The following is a 16,032-nucleotide window of genomic DNA, read 5'->3' on the forward strand; positions in this document are numbered from 1 at the left end:
TAGTTCCTCCATTCCGATTAACATATCCATTTCAATTTATATACGGAGTAGTTTGTTAATTATTCGCAATTAAAGAGTTGACATTATTAATTGGAGAATCGTTAAAGATTTGATTTCAAAATAACACAAACTAGGGATGAATGTCTGTCATAAAAAATCATGAATTTTTTTTAGGTCATTTACAACTCTATTTATACTTTCAATCTTTGTGTTAATTTTTCTATTTTTTCCCTGTTAGTATTATTATTTACTCCGTTTTTTTTAATCTTTGCACCTTAGTACAATAATTCTCTTAATTAGTATGAGGGAGGGTATTTTTATCACCTCAATTTTTGTACTAGTTTACTACGGTGTAAACTTTTACTAAATTAGATCATTAAATAAAAAACTAATTACTTTATTGTAAGACGTTTTAATCAACAAGGGGGTGTAGCTCATATGGTAGAGCGCTCGCTTCGCATGCGAGAGGCACGGGGTTCGATTCCCCGCACCTCCAATCTTTTTAGTTAATTTTTACTGATTCTTGTATAGTTGTATAGTCTAATAACATCTCCATTTTAATTAGTACGTGAAATTATGAAAAGAAATCAAGATTTTCTTATTTCTTTCTACATTAGCGTGTGAACATAATCTTGATGAATGGCTGATTACATGAACCAGGCAGTTACTTTTATTCCAATTATCATTTCTTGATTTTCTACCATTTACAGAAAATGCATGTATAAACACTTTTAGTAGTTGCTTTTTTTCACCAAGTAGAATTTTCGCCAAAATTCACAGAAACGGTCATAATCTTATACTACCTTATGTGATGATCTGATGTTACATAAACAAATAGATAAATACTAGAAGAAATTCTAATCTTTTATTATGCTTTCACTATATGCTTTGATTTTCCATCAACTGTTTGAATCTTCTAAGGTACGAATATCACCAAAATTCTTCTATGATGCTTCTGTATATATCGTCTTTCCAATTTCTAACGTATGCTTTCGTAATCCATACTTGAAGGTTTTTCTTTTCCTCTAATACGAAGTACGAAGTACATGTTACGATTCATCTAGTTATACACTTATACTCGATCTCAAGCAAGCGAGTTTTTGGCCTTGAAGCTTTTGAATTGATTTTGAGTTGCATTTATCAGCAATTGCCTGCATAACTGTATATAGCATGAAAAGTTTATGATTTTTACGCTGTTTTCCCTTTTAATGAATGCAGTTCTTAATTACAACAGAATTGTTCTCAGTTTTAGAATTAACTACATGTTACTGATGTTAATTTATTTATTCAACCTCGTTGTATTATTGTGTTCAAGTGGAAAAAAAAAAAATACATTAGACAAATCTATACAAGATTTGTATTATTGTATATACATGTAATTTTCTTGTAGGTGTAATTTTCGTAAGGTCATTATTTATTAATGGTAACCATGTACTTAACAAAAATCTTTCCTTATCAGTTATCGCGCTGAAACTGCTGAAGTGAGGTTGGCCAGAAAAACTGTTGGTATAGAATGGGTGATCACTGATCAGTATCAGCAATTTCAGCACAGGTGGCAGTTCACAACAGCAGAGAAATTTTCAGATTCAAATAGTAATCCTCATCATCAGAAAACCATGCTTAACCCTGCATCATATCCTGTAATTAGTGATGCTCATCACTGGAGGCCAAGTTCTGCAAGTGATCCGAAACTTATGATGCATAATAAGCTGGCATCTAATGTACTTCATATGGAGGGAAATGACCAGAAAACCATGTTTAGCCCTGCATCACATACTGGAGGAGAAGACAGAAATCACTCGAGTTTGATCGAGGAGACTAACAGAAAGAAGAACAAACCAGGAAAGGCACATGAGAGAAAAGCTCGAGCAAAAAGACCTAAGAGAACATCCTTTAAGAATGAGCCTTCAGATGCTGCATTGTTGGGGTTGAGAGTGCATATGGAATCTCTGGTGAAAGAAATGAAAACCACTAGAGAGAGCTTGATTTCATGGATGGACAGCAAATTGAAATCGGATGATTTCGATTTCTTTAAGCCTAGTGGGACAAGAAATGGACAAGAACAAAATATGAAGAGAAGCAAACCTCTGAGAAATAGTCCAAACAAAGGGAAAAGAACATCAAGTGCGATTACTGATGATTGTGAAGAAGGGGATTTAGGAAGGAGATTCCCTTCAACTAATGGAGAACTTGTCATACCTCCAAAGGAAGAAGAAGAAAATAAAGAGAAACGGAAGGGTATAATAATATCAGGGTTTTCTACCAAGAAGCAAAAACTGGTTGGGAATGAAGCTGATCAGTGGACTAATTATACTGCAGGAGGTGCAGATGATTATCTGACACTGCCTACTGTCCTGCCTCGAAAACAATCAGAAAACAGTGATAGAAATCCCTTAAAAGATGGGAATGAGATAGACTTTGCATTCAATTCAGGGGTCAATTTGATCTCTAATCAACTGAAATTTAATCCAAGAGCCTTGCAGAATGATGCAGTAATTGCTCAGAACAATCTGCAGAATTTGACTGATTATCAACTGAATACAGGCTCATGTTCAAGCTCAACAATGGGTAATGGGAATGGAAATGTGTTTTCTTTTGCAGTACCTCATCTAGGATCAAACCATGGTATAGGAATGAGAAACATGTCAAGTCAATTTGGGGTACAATATCTCACTCAAAGCACCATGATATCAAGAATGTACAGGGAACTACCTCCTGGGTTTTCTAGTTCTAATGGGAACAATTCTTATATGGGAAGTTACAGTGCTTTGAATCAACACCTGAACTTTAATGCACAACAAGGTGGAGTGGTCATGGCGGTACAGCGCCAAGATGTTACAAAGGGTACCTTCAACCAAAAAATATCTTAGCTGGGTTTCAACTTTCATGAGATAAGGTGAAATGTTTGCAACATGGATAAAATTATAAAAATGTTAATTTATTTTGATAGATAATACATATGTAATGACTAATGAGCAATCAGATCGAATTCTTGAAAAATCAAATTAAATATGTCACCATGTGTATTTTTACGTGGCAAATGATCAAATGTGTTAAGTCAATATAATACAACTAAAAACAGAGGATTTCAATAAATACAAAAAAGAAATTAGAGGATCTTGGGTTTATGACGAGTAAATTTTAGGTTTTAACTGGCTTTGAAGCAATTTCAATGTCTCATTTGTCGGATTCTGACCAATTAGCAATACATTATAGCATAATGGGTGTTTAGTAGGGTGAGCACAACAGGTACCCTGTTAAAATTTTAAGAATCGGAACCTATTGCAATAGGTTCCTGAAAATGAGAACCGGAACCGGTTACAACAGGTTCAGTATTAGTGTGTACAGTGTACCCTGTTCCAAAAAATTGAGAACCGGAACCTGTTACAATAGGTTCCCAAATTTATTATCCAGAACCGAAACCGGAACCTGCACAGGTTCCTAACAGGTTCAGATTTCGATTTAGGATACCCTGAGTTTTTGCTCACCAATATGCAACTAAACCAATTAGAAGATGAAAAACAATAGAGGAAGATGGAGACGGACAATAACGCATTTGGAAACTTACTAGATTCCATTATTAAACTCGCCTTAACATCTCAAATTATTTGAGACATTCCTCCCCTATCCATTTCAATTGTTTATTTATATAGTACACATTAAATGAACGAACGAAACGGAACTGTACAATGTGCCCCAAAACCCCCCAACCTATCTCTTGCTATGTGGTATTACCATCTAAATGGCTACAACATCCTATTTCTATTCATATTACAATAAAATAAGCTTATCCATTTTCTGACATATTTGCAGAAAGGCAAGGGTATGAGTCTTAAAAAAACAGGAAAAGTTGTATCTAAAACTTGAAGCTCCACTTCGCTGCACTTCAATAGCTTGATATGGCCTCGATAATTCCTGATGGTGTATAGATTACAAGATGCAAAACAAAACTTGATATGTACAGCACCCTCAGTTCAAAGTTCAACCTCCTGAAGATCATCCCCAGAATTGTCTTTATCAATGTGCAGATTACCAGGCAGTTGATCACTAGGGATAAACGAAAGCGGGGAAGCTTTCATCTCAGTTATTGGAGGTGGAGTATACGTGTCACTCTGAATTGAACTCCATGAGGCTGTACGACGAGATTGGGGCACAAGAGGAACCTTCCCACTTTCCATTGTACCATTACTAGATATTGTGTCGACACTTGAAAACCTCTGCATTGTTCCAACGGGTGAAGGTGTTAGATTTTGGAAAGGATCATTCATGGACATGGAAGGATTTTCTCCAATTTCAGAAACTTCATTTCTGGTTCCAGCTTCTGTGCCGATAGTTTGTTCATTTGCTGGTGCTGCGGCGGGAATGAAGAACTTGGCGCCAGTGAGTTTAGGTGGTTGAACTGATGGAACTGACGGTGCCTGGAACAGATTTGTGGAAGCCCCGCCACCCTTGTTGAAAGTATCTACATACCTATTCAGAGAAATAGACAACACATGCTTTACTGAGACTAAATACAAACTTCACTTCAGAAAAAATAAAAGGGAAATTCGACATGGTTGCGTAGTGTTTTGCAAAATTCTATGTGGTAGGGAAATAAAGTTCTATTTTCTAAAGTGACCCTGTGTTTTGCAGAAGTGTTAAAGTAGCATAAATATTCGTGGTTTTTTTTTTATCCACACAAACGTGCATGAGATTCTTTTTCTTTTTTTTTGTTCTTAATTATGAAGTTAACAAATTAGACGGAAAATGCACAGAAAATTGTGTGGGAAATTTCCCAAAAAGGAAGACTAAAAAGATAGAACGCAAAACTGCTGGTTGTAGCAAAAAGTAGGGTAGACAACTTCAGGCTTATAAGTTTCAACTCCATGAAGTCTATAGAATCAAGGGTACTCCGTAGTACTTTTCGATGGAGGGGTGATGGCAGCAATATGCTTGATAGTGCAACCAGAGCACAGGATAGTTGACCTGAACTGAGGATAATTCCAACAAAATATATCCCAAGCAGGGCAACCACTTCAAAATTCTTAAAGCTAATTATGTGCCACAATAGTTGTTCATAAATTTTACTATGATGTATTAACACAGAAAGTGAAGGGTCTCTACTCTCTAGTGAAGACTAAAATCAACAGATAGCTAATTCCTGACATACCTGGATCGTACACCCATCCGGCTGCGTGCTGAAAACTGATTTGAGCTAGGCAACGTAGATGGTATACCAGGACTGCTTTCAGGAGTTGAATTTGTAGATGCTGGACTACCATTAACGGCATGCAATCCATCATTTAAAGAACTCTTCAAGTTATAATCCGATTTTCCACTTTGGAAAGCTGCAGTCATTGGTGGTGGTGGCAAAGCAGATTCTTCAGTAGTTGGTTCAGCACCTTCCTCTACCCATCTCTTAAGCTTTTCGTCGTAATAGAATTTGTTTGTGTCCCCCAATTTAGCCTTACACAAAATAAGCATAACCAATCACTATGAGTATATAATTCATATATGTTGTACCGGTAAGGAAGAAATCTAGACACAAGTATAAATGGTCTTACCTGGCGGCCTTGAAGAGGCTTTAAGACCAATCCAACAGTCTTTTGAAAGATCTGAGCACCAAAGTTCAAACGACCAAAGCGAGATGTTCCTGTCGAACCAGATTGTTTTCCCACTGTGCTGGAAGAAGTTGCTTCTTTCGAAGAATCGACCTGATCCTATTTCACATAAACATTTGAAAGAAAAACTTGTCAATGGACTACAGTAAGCGCTTAATAAAATTGCATCTAACATGAATACATGATCAAATAGAAAGGACAAGATGAAAAGAAAAGCAAGCACATATTATCATACCGGCCTAGTTCTACCAATATCTGGCTCGGATGCGCTTCTATTTTGCAATGTCATTTTACTTTCATCTACTGCCCATTGGCTTATGGGCTCCATGGATGCTGATGGCGTCATTGACGACATACCCATGTTTGATTGACTGCTCATTATATTCAAGGATGCTGGTGGCGTGAGCGATGAGACACCCATGTTTAATTGACTGCCTGTTACCATAGGGCTCAGTGCCTGAAATTGATTTTCATTGCCTTGAAAACTACTTTGTGTTGTTGAAGATGAAGGACCGGGTGGCGGGAGACCTCCAACAACGCGATGAGCTGTACTATCAAAAAAGTTGAGCAATTTACCCACTATCTTTCCTGGAGCCAAGTTAGCTGCATATCCACTCTGAAAAGATACAAAATGTTAAGAGACATTGTACAGCACACTGGACTTCTTAACTAGAGAAACATGAGGGAAAACCTGTTGGTGTGTCCTAATCCTCTCTTCAAGAGATGATAATAACTGTTTCAATGTATCTGCTTCCGGTGATCGTCCAATTTTGAGAGATTTGTAAACAGCTTGACAGTATCTGAATTATGCCATCATGTTAAAGCAAAGCAAAAAAATAAAAAATGTTCAATTAAAAGAAAAATGTAGGCTCCAGTACATACTTCAATGAATCCGAAATCCTTCCAACCTCGGCCAGCATGTGTGCATATACAAGTTTGTATGACTGGAGTTGAAGCAGAGAAAACTGAGAGTTCCCAAGAACCTTTGCATATTCAAAAAGCTCTGTTCTCTGCAGTAACAACCAAAACAAGACGGTATCTTAATGATCATTTTTACTACTAATTATTTCACTCCAGAGACATAGATTTACCATACAAGCATAGAATACATAACCGCCTAGAATATCAACAGTAGAGGACTACTGTAACCAAAATGATTCACATAAATACTACGGAGTAATATGTTAGCTATCCACTTTAACTCGTGGAGACTAACTAATCTTGTTTCACCAAGAAACTTAGGGCACAAAAGGACCACCGACAGGACCGCAGAGCCAGCTAGATGAAATAATTCTTGATTAGGTTTAAGAAAAAAGCAACATATATGTTTCTTGCAGCTATTAGAACACGTCATACAGCATTACATAAATAACAAACTCCCACATTAATTTGTACAGTTAATTTCTCACATTTTAAGCAGACAAGAAACCATCAGCATCAGAAAGAAGTGGTCAGATAGTGACCATAAACAGTTTATCAATATCAACTATCAAGAGTACTTATCTCTTCTGACTGCAGGCTTCTTACTCCTAACTATAATTTTATGACAACTAACACATTCCTGGAAGAAGTCAAATCAGTGTGAGAATGGAGGGGATGCGCCACAATCAAAGGGTTAAAACCAAGTTCCTCCACCCATCCAGACACCCAGTACAAGGTACAACTGTACAACTATGAGTAGAGACATGGCATGTCAACTAATCCACATTTCCATGGGTTTGCAACTTCGTGCTGGTGGCCGTGGTAGGTATGCAGAATGCATCTTACTAGACATGATCACATTTACTGGGACATACAATGAAATCAGAGAGAGATTCCGTATAAAATTACAAAAAGATAAAAAGAATAAGCTGGGTTTCCCAAAAATAAATGTCCTTCCTGCCTTAAGAGAGGAGCATTTAACTGGGGTACAAAGCTGTTAAGGCTATCTGATAGCCCAACTTTTATAGCCTGAAAGCCTATTTAAATGTAGATAGGTACCCACTTCTTCCTTGTTCGGTAGGTGGAATTGGACAAAAAAATCTTTGGGCATAATTAAAGAAGCAAGCTTAATCCTGATACCACTGGTTCTTCTTTACCCCAAACCACATGTCATTCAAATTTGAAACCAAGTTTACACTAAGTCACTAATTGGTTATGACTTATGACATCCAAAATGAGTGTGTAAACAAATTTAACACCAAACCTACTGTTGATTAGCACAATGGTTTTCAGTCTTTCACAGATTTCAATTTCAGAGAAAGAATAGATATTTCAGAAACTACCGTTACTCCATCAGACTCTCTGAGAAAGGTGTGGGCATACCTTAACTCATACTAATCAACCTAAAATGAAGCAAGTAGCTCGAGTTATCATGTGACTAATGTTTATGATAGATGGCATTGGACCCAAGTTCGCGTCCCATCTAAGAGTAGTGTTCTTGTCGAACTTGAGGCTCTAAGGAAAGGAATATAATTCAGAAGGAATCTAGACATTGATGGTCACTAGTGAGGGTGAAAATCACGTTATAGACTAAAGGGTGACAAATAAACATCGAGAATATAATTCAATTAGTCAAACTGGCGTACCTAAATGTGCTCGAGTATTTAGAAGGAAACATGATTCTTTTTTTAAAGGGAAATTTATTTTAAGAACCTTTCTTTTGTCCACTTCTAGAAATAACTACCTTTCAAAATATCAATTGTATTTAACTGCCTTTCTGTCATTTCCGGTTATTGATTTAGCTACCAACTGACGGATTCTGTCCAAATAAGTCTATCCAGTATACCGTCGTTGTATTTTATGCACAAACTATATACATTCAAGAAAGTATTCAACTAACTCTCCTCTTCTTCATTGATCACATTCAATCTCTCACCCACTGACCCACCATCATCTTTTCGCCTCTACTGCTTTCACTCTCCTACATATTGGTCACTCAACAATGCCACTTGCGGCTCGTTTGGTAGCCGGTAATAAATGGTGGTAATAGGAATAGATCTAAGTGTCATTTGGCAAGAAAAGTAACACCTTAATGTCTGTGGTAATAAAACCTTATCTCAAACTTGGTGTTCTTTTTCCCCATAAATTTGCATCCCCACCCAATACCAGTATACCACTCTCCAAATGGTAATGGATGGTAATGAAAATTTATGATGAAAAAATAGATATAATTTTTAGTGAACTAGCATTAACATGGGCTGCAAAACCTGACGCTAGTATTCGTGGCAGGGAAGGGGTGGAGGAAGATATTTGAAGCTACGGTTTACAACTCCAATATTAATTCAATCCACTAAGTCAGCCAACTGTTGTAATTTGATTCGAAAACTACCAAACATTATGTTTATGATGAACCCCCAATTTCAGAGAACCCTAATCTTTCCCACTTGTTCCCTTCAGTGAATGGAGTTGCCCTCGTCAATTCCAGCATACGAATTGCTTGAACCCTATTTCCCCAAATTTCTACTTGATGTTTATACATGTAGATTTGCTTAAGATTTGGAAGATTTCGTGGAAGTCACAATTAACAAGGCATTATAGTAATAAAAAAATATTTCAAAAAAAGCATGAAGTGTGAAAGAAACAGGAGGGAATTGCATGTGTGTACAAAAATTCCAAAAAAAGGAAATAATAAACATTGGACCTTTTTCTCCTCTTAGTTTGTAAGACATTGGAAGAAAGGTCTAACTGCATGCATGGAGAATACAGTTTAACTTATAAAGGGAATGCAAAGAAACAAAACAATACCTGAATTGCCTCAGGACTAGCATACGTTCTTGGAAAGTTCCAATGGTCTGCACCAATGAGACACAATCGTGCACTATCTGAATATAACTCAAAACTAGCCTCCGCGACCAAGTAGCAGATATGTGCTGCAGTAACCTGTACAATTGGTCTCGTCTAAGAATGAAGCTAATGAAACTTTCTCCTATTTTTTCTACAGTTTTAGAGAGTAAGGAATGGCGATATTTAAGTTCCAAACAAAAGAAATAAACAAAAAGTAACTGCCAACAGCTTTCATAAAGAAAGTGAGAGACATACATCATTTCTTTCCTTCAGTAGACAATCTCCCAGATGGATAATCACAAGCTCATCATTCTCTGTTCTATTTGCAGTTATTACAGCCAAATTCTCCTCCCAGTTGTCTAGCATGCTACAACCTGCATTCTGTTTAACATACTGGGACTTGAGATTGACAGCAACAGTTAAAACTTAAAATAATTCAGTACACAGTTACACACCTCAATTAACCGTCACTAAAGCTAAATCAAACAATTATATGACATTCTACATGATACCCTTGTACTATTGACACCTCTTACCATTCTGAATTCTGTCATGTAGGTGAAAATAATTATATTACACATAATACATGGTGAAATTTTGGACAAGGTAAAGACATGACTTTAAATGTAATGTCTCGCTATTTTTCCAATAACCTCTTTCTACGGAAGCCCCTTCCCTCTCTCTCCTGCCAACTCCATTGAAGCCCCTTCTTCCTCACACATCCTCGTCCCCTTCCATGGCACCCCTCTTCACCATCCCACTTCAACATCCCCCTCCTCGCAGGCCTTGTCTATCCTGTATGTATAACAGTACAAGTAGGGTTCTTTTAAGAAATTGTTAACCCATAAGCTGAACTTATGTTGAAGAAACCTAGAAACTTTTCTGTTTGGATGATTAAATTTAGTTACCGAATTTACTCAGTTGGTGGTATTACGTGAAATGAATCTCCCATTCATCTTGATATTTAAGTGTTATTTGAATCATGTTTGTCAACCAAGAATAAAATTATGTTGGATACCTGGACAATTGAATGTTTCAAAAAAAAAATTACAGGTAATAGTAAAATAGGTACAGCTAACAAAAATGGAGCCTGAAAGTGAAGTAATGAACAAAAATTCCTAAAGATTGCGGCATTTGGGAAAAAATGACCAACCATTAACAAAACATATAAAAGAGAAGCAAGCTAGATAGTGCATCTAGACATCAATCTGAACCACCAAAAAGAAAAATGAAGCAGGATTTCCATGTTACATATTGGAAAAATTGAGGAAGGAGGTCAATGCATGTGCATCCAGATGCCAATCCCAAATCCCCCTACTTCCCTGAACTAATGACTACAATTCTCTCCATCAATTTATTGATAAGTAAAACTAGTATTCAAATTTCTTTCTCGAAATGTTCTAAAGCAATAGTAATGGAAGTTATCTACCTGCACAGGCTGTGGCAACATCTGTACTGCTCCATACACATCAGAAGGCATCATGTTATTGGAGAAAACCTCTTCTGGTTTTCTAGCTACCAAAAGGCACAAAGTTCTCAAAGGTGAGCCAACGACTAGCTGGCTAACTGCCATTTGCTTCACAGTATCAGCATAAAGCTGCAAATTATTGCAACCATCAACTGATTAAGTTCATTAAGCAAAGTAGTTAGGGAGTGCCCCTAGACTGACCTGATGAGAGAATATGAGAAGAATGCAAGTACAAACCTGATCACCAAGTTCTCGGGCAAGAACTAGAGCAAACCCCCAGAACTGGCCTTCTTGAGCTCGTTGCAAAGCCTCCATCTTTCTACCTGATACCAGAAGGTTTTGTACCTCGGTAGCAGTTGTCTAAAATAGCAAATATCCATTTCAGTCTTTCACAGAAGTCTAATACCTCTATGTTAAAACATGAAAGAAATGTAGGGAGGTCCAGTATACCTGAGTGTGTGCTTCAGAAGGTAAGGTCATCAAGCACTTTGGAATTGGCTTATAATCATTGAACTGGCCATCATTCCTCTTGGCAGATGCAAAGAGTTTGGCAACTGCTGATTCTGGAAGGTCATTTTCCTAACATGAATCAAAGAAACCGCATTTATTGAGAACTTTTTCTTAAGAATTGAACAAGTAAAACGACCAATGAGGACCACACGCTTGACCTGTTTAAACCCCCCCCCCCCCCCCCCCCCCCACACACACACACACACAGAAAGAGAGAGAGAAATCAACACTTGGATGTCAGGAAATTGTGACAAATAATAAGACAATAAGAAACCATTCAAATTACAAGCTGTGCTTCTGAACCTAAAATCTGATTTGTAAGAAAGAGTAAATTAAACCAAGTAACACTTGTGTCTACGTGAAAAAGACTCCCCAAAACACATCGGTAAATTCAGAATTATTTTTCAGTTTCCAGTCCCCAACTCCCCATGGTCTTATACTTTTGTATAAATACTGTTTCACGCGGCATTTAGTTCAAGTGCAAGATATGAAATGGGATAATACTATAATAAAGAGGGATGAACTGATGAAATGAAGACAAATTTGCAACCAAGTCCCCAGACAAAGTTGTTTGGCTTCCAATAGAAGGAATCTCCTAACCTCAACTTTTGATTTTCCCGAATCAAAAACTCTCTTTCTTTTTATCCCTCTTCCCCACCTTCATTTACCCCAAGCCATATCATCATCTCGATTCTCTCTCTCTCTTCGCCGCAGTCAGACACGCCTCAAAACCACAACCTGATTGTTCACCGTGATAATCAGATTTAGAAAGTGTCACTTGATCTACCAGCGGCGATGCTAGAAAAAGACCATCTCAACCTCACCAGATTGAAGCATCATGAGTCCAGATTCTCTCAAAAGAAAAGGGAAACAGCTCCAGATTTAGTCGAGATGCTGACTGCACATTTCAGAAGAAGTCCCAAACTTGGATTATCCCATCAAATTTCCCAGATAAAGAAATGCAAAAGAAAAATACCAGGTATAGGTTTTATTTCCAGTAACTCTTAACCTAATTCTAAACTATGACAAGCACCCGCTTCTTAATATTTTTCAGCATATGGGAGGGCTGCCTTTTGTTTCAAACCAGTAGCTCCCAGATACCAAACCGGGAAACTTAGAGCTACCATGCACCAATAGCTAAAGAGCCCAAAAATATATAAACATAATACACTCATGGTTGCCAAAATTGAAACTTACCATATTGCTTGTTTCCCTGCACATGCCGCTCAAGCATTTTATTATGTTTCAAATTTATCCCACATGCCCCCACCCCTGAATATATACCTAGAATCACCTTAACTTACTCTAACCAACAAAAGGGCAAACTCTATAAGGACAGTCAAAGAAGCAGAAGTGGGCAAACTTTGCACAAGCCACTTGGTAGTTCAAAATTAAAGTTGAGAGTGAAGCAAAGGGTTCATACAATATGGGGGTTTGGGGGGGAGGGGGGAGAGCTAGATGAAAAAGTACCTTCGGCCCTGAATCTCCCCCAAAGGAACGAAATTTTCCATAGTGTTGACAAGCTATTTTTAGCAAGGAAAGAAGCAACTTCAAACCTTGACCTTTACTGTAATTCATTTCTAGAGAATCGCAGTTTGATATCCTCTCATCAATCCATTTATTCAACTCTTTGTTTCCCACATTTCCACCAACTAAAGGACCAGGAAAGGATTGGTGACACAAAGAATGGAAATAGCTATGAGCACTTGTCTCAGTGCTATAAGGACCCTTGCTCGAACTCACAACTTCCATCAAATTGAGTACAGATAAGAAGCATCCATCGCCACTCTGCAAGAGGGAGAAAAGGAAAAATAAACAAAATAAAATATGAAGGTGCAAGGATTTCCAGGATGGAGACTACATTAACTTGACATATTAGGAGCATAAATGAGTAGCTATACCTTGCTCCCAAGTGCTGAAAACCCACTAGCATTATTATCTTTCATTACTACAAGCTTCCCACCAAATCCAAATGTAACTAAAGCATGAGGAGGACGACCTGCAGATGACCTTCCCTCACTTGGTGAACGAGAGACATGGTGGCCATTGGAAAATAAAGGTTGGGCAACAGTAGCTGCATGTTGACTGGTGTAATGACCAGTTGGGTATTGAGCTGGCTGTCCATTTTGCATAACTTGTTGAGCATGATTAAACAACTGAATATCATTGTCAGCAGAAAAGTTGTTCAAACCACTAGCCCAATTTGAATTATCATTACTCTGACTTGTTTTCTCGTTAAAACCTCTGGTAGAATCAAAGGAAGTCTGCTGGTTCACTTGACTATTAGTGAAACTATTGAAATCACTAGGGCTTTGCCACGATGGAACCACACTAGTATTGGCAGCAGACCTGCTCACCATCTCATACTGAGCATTTGCACCCTGTTGGTCATAGTTTACAGAGGATGTAGCCAAACTTTTTCCCAGGCCGTCACCTCTGGCACCTTGTAGACCATTATTGATTCCCTGACTACTAGCATGAGAATAACCTGTTGAGGAGAGGAATCCATTTTGTGTCGGCTGATTAGAATTCTCCTCTGTTGACTGAATTGATGCATGATATGCTTCCAATGAACACCATTGTTCAGCTATTGTATCGTAATACCAACCAGGGTACTGAGGGTCAAAAATCATATGCACTGGATACTGATATTCGCCAGTCTGTTGCAGAACATAACTCTGGCCAGTTGAATTTTCAGTTTTACTTAATTGACTTATAGTTCCAACAGCGGTTTGAGCAGTTTGTTGTGCGTTAAAAACTTGGGATGACTGGACATTAGAAGGTGTCCATATACTGTCTCCACTTGCTTCAAAGGTTCCTTGTATATTTCCAGCAGGGACACCAAAGCTTTCCTGCCCATTTGCAATTCCATCACTACTGTGCAACTGATACCATTGTGCAGTATTTGAATCATACTTCCATCCAGGGTAAAGGCTTTCCCAATACTCAATGCTATTTGTTTCTGCCCCATTTAGAGGTTGTTCAGTAGAATCTCTAGTTATACCTTGATACTCAAAATTACTATGTGAATTCTCTATAACTGCATTCTTGCTTTCTTCATTTCCAGGCACAGCGTTAGCTTCAGTCTGGAAACTCCCCGTTTCCCCTTCTCCTATTTCAGTAAAGAAATCATCATAAAATCCAATCCCACCACTACCGTGCATAGCTGAATCAGTGATGGCACTCCATTGGACCTCTTTAGCACCACTTGTAGGTGAACAACTAACCTCGCTCCTCAAATCTGACTTAGCTTCAAAAGCCGTAACCCCATCCTCCGATACAGGCCCATTATCCAAAAGTGGCATATCTGACGATACTAATGTAGAGTTAGCCTCCCCGTCAACAACCTGTTCAACACTCTGCGTCTGCAGAATATCATTGCTTCCCTTCACCCCCATTGTTTCCGAGCCAGTATTACCACTACTTATCTCACCAATGCTTAAATCAGCAAATGCTTTTAATTCATCAGACTCATTCCCATCCAATGAAACATTGGCATTAATCAATCCAGTGGTTTTCGAGCTAATATCATCATCATCGTCGTCGTTTACTAGCTTATCAAAGAAATCCTCATCCGTCTGATCCTCCAACTCAAATGGAGGATTTGACGCCATTGAGTTAAAATTAAATCCCTAACAAATCACTGTAGAACGACAACAACCCCAATTCTGCAAACCCTAAACCCCACCCCCCCCCCCCCCCCCCCCCTAAATTTCCTGCTCTCAACGAATACTACTGAAATTGGACACCAAAATTAAGATCCGAAAATCGCACAGAAGCAAATCAAATACCAAAATCGAACAAAAATAATTGAACAACGCCCTAGTATGAATAATTGAACACAAATCTCTTTCTACTCTTCCTCCTTGTTGTATAAAATCAAAAACTGCAAAATTAATTGCAAATAATAAGCTAAAAATTGAGTTAATTGTAGCAGTATAGAAGTCAACAGAGACAGCAAAATTTGAACTTACAGATCAAACTTCCATAGATGTACGGAGTATACAATATTTGATCGCATCAACGAAGAAGAAACTAATGGAAAGAAAGAAGAGAGATAGGAGTTATTGTCGTCGAAGCAGAGGCAAGAGTCCAACCAAAACCAAAACCAAAACCAACCCCACACAACCTTTAAATTTGTACGAGTGTAGGCTATTCGACTTAGGATCGGTTTATTTTTACTTATTTTTATTTATATTTCAAAAAAAATGTAGATAAATTGGAATTCGATAAGGTTAAATAAATCTAGAAAAAATTAGTTCAACTTAATTCGGATAAATATAGGTTTCAGGTAATTAATGTCGGACAAAATAAATATTTTCAAATAATTTCATACAAAAAAGTTTCATAATTTAACACACAAATAAATTTTTTAAATAAAATAAAGGAATTTTTCAAAATTATCGCATTATAAAGTCCACCTTTTCAAAGTTACCACCTTATAAAATTTTAATTTAAAATTACCACCTTATGAAATCACAAACCTTCAAACTTACCACCATGTTTATTTATGTTTTTCCACCAAAATTTCCACTTTTGGGTTTAAAATTACTAAGTTACCACCTGTTAACGTAAAACTTGACAAAATCCGTTAACAAGTGGTAACTCTGAAGGTTTGTGATCTTATAAGGTGGTAATTTTAAATTAAAATTTTATAAGGTGGTAACTTAAAAAAATGGACTTTATAAG

The 16,032-nt window shown here is 37.4% G+C and overlaps 1 protein-coding gene and 1 non-coding gene across 2 annotated transcripts; one reads left to right on the forward strand and one right to left on the reverse strand.

The window, feature by feature from the left end:
• The first annotated feature begins 423 nt into the window (after window positions 1-423).
• Window positions 424-496, forward strand: TRNAA-CGC (transfer RNA alanine (anticodon CGC)). Its single transcript has one exon. It is a non-coding gene; the product is annotated as a tRNA-Ala (tRNA).
• A 3,059-nt stretch (window positions 497-3,555) lies between these two features.
• On the reverse strand, window positions 3,556-15,473 carry LOC110788313 (protein transport protein SEC16B homolog). The gene is made up of 14 exons (XM_021992939.2): window positions 15,318-15,473; window positions 13,245-15,229; window positions 12,814-13,131; window positions 11,284-11,412; window positions 11,071-11,193; window positions 10,795-10,962; window positions 9,621-9,746; window positions 9,327-9,461; window positions 6,483-6,610; window positions 6,292-6,400; window positions 5,836-6,216; window positions 5,544-5,699; window positions 5,150-5,445; window positions 3,556-4,470 (listed from the first exon to the last, which is right to left on the reverse strand). The coding sequence occupies exons 2-14, from the start codon at window positions 14,955-14,957 to the stop codon at window positions 3,975-3,977; spliced, it is 4,278 nt and encodes a 1,425-aa protein (XP_021848631.1). The 5' UTR covers window positions 14,958-15,229; window positions 15,318-15,473; the 3' UTR covers window positions 3,556-3,974.
• Window positions 15,474-16,032: the final 559 nt, after the last annotated feature.

This window comes from Spinacia oleracea, chromosome 6, assembly GCF_020520425.1.
Source record: "Spinacia oleracea cultivar Varoflay chromosome 6, BTI_SOV_V1, whole genome shotgun sequence".
NCBI classification, from domain to species: domain Eukaryota; kingdom Viridiplantae; phylum Streptophyta; class Magnoliopsida; order Caryophyllales; family Amaranthaceae; genus Spinacia; species Spinacia oleracea.

Excerpts from the sequence above, each read along its gene's own strand:
- LOC110788313 (XM_021992939.2), bottom strand. The coding sequence starts at position 14,957 with ATGGCGTCAAATCCTCCATTTGAGTTGGAGGATCAGACGGATGAGGAT. Across the intron at positions 5,700-5,835 it reads ATATTGGTAGAACTAGGCCG|GATCAGGTCGATTCTTCGAA; the intron begins GTATGATAATAT and ends TATGTGAAATAG. Across the intron at positions 4,471-5,149 it reads CGGATGGGTGTACGATCCAG|GTATGTAGATACTTTCAACA; the intron begins GTATGTCAGGAA and ends TTCTCTGAATAG.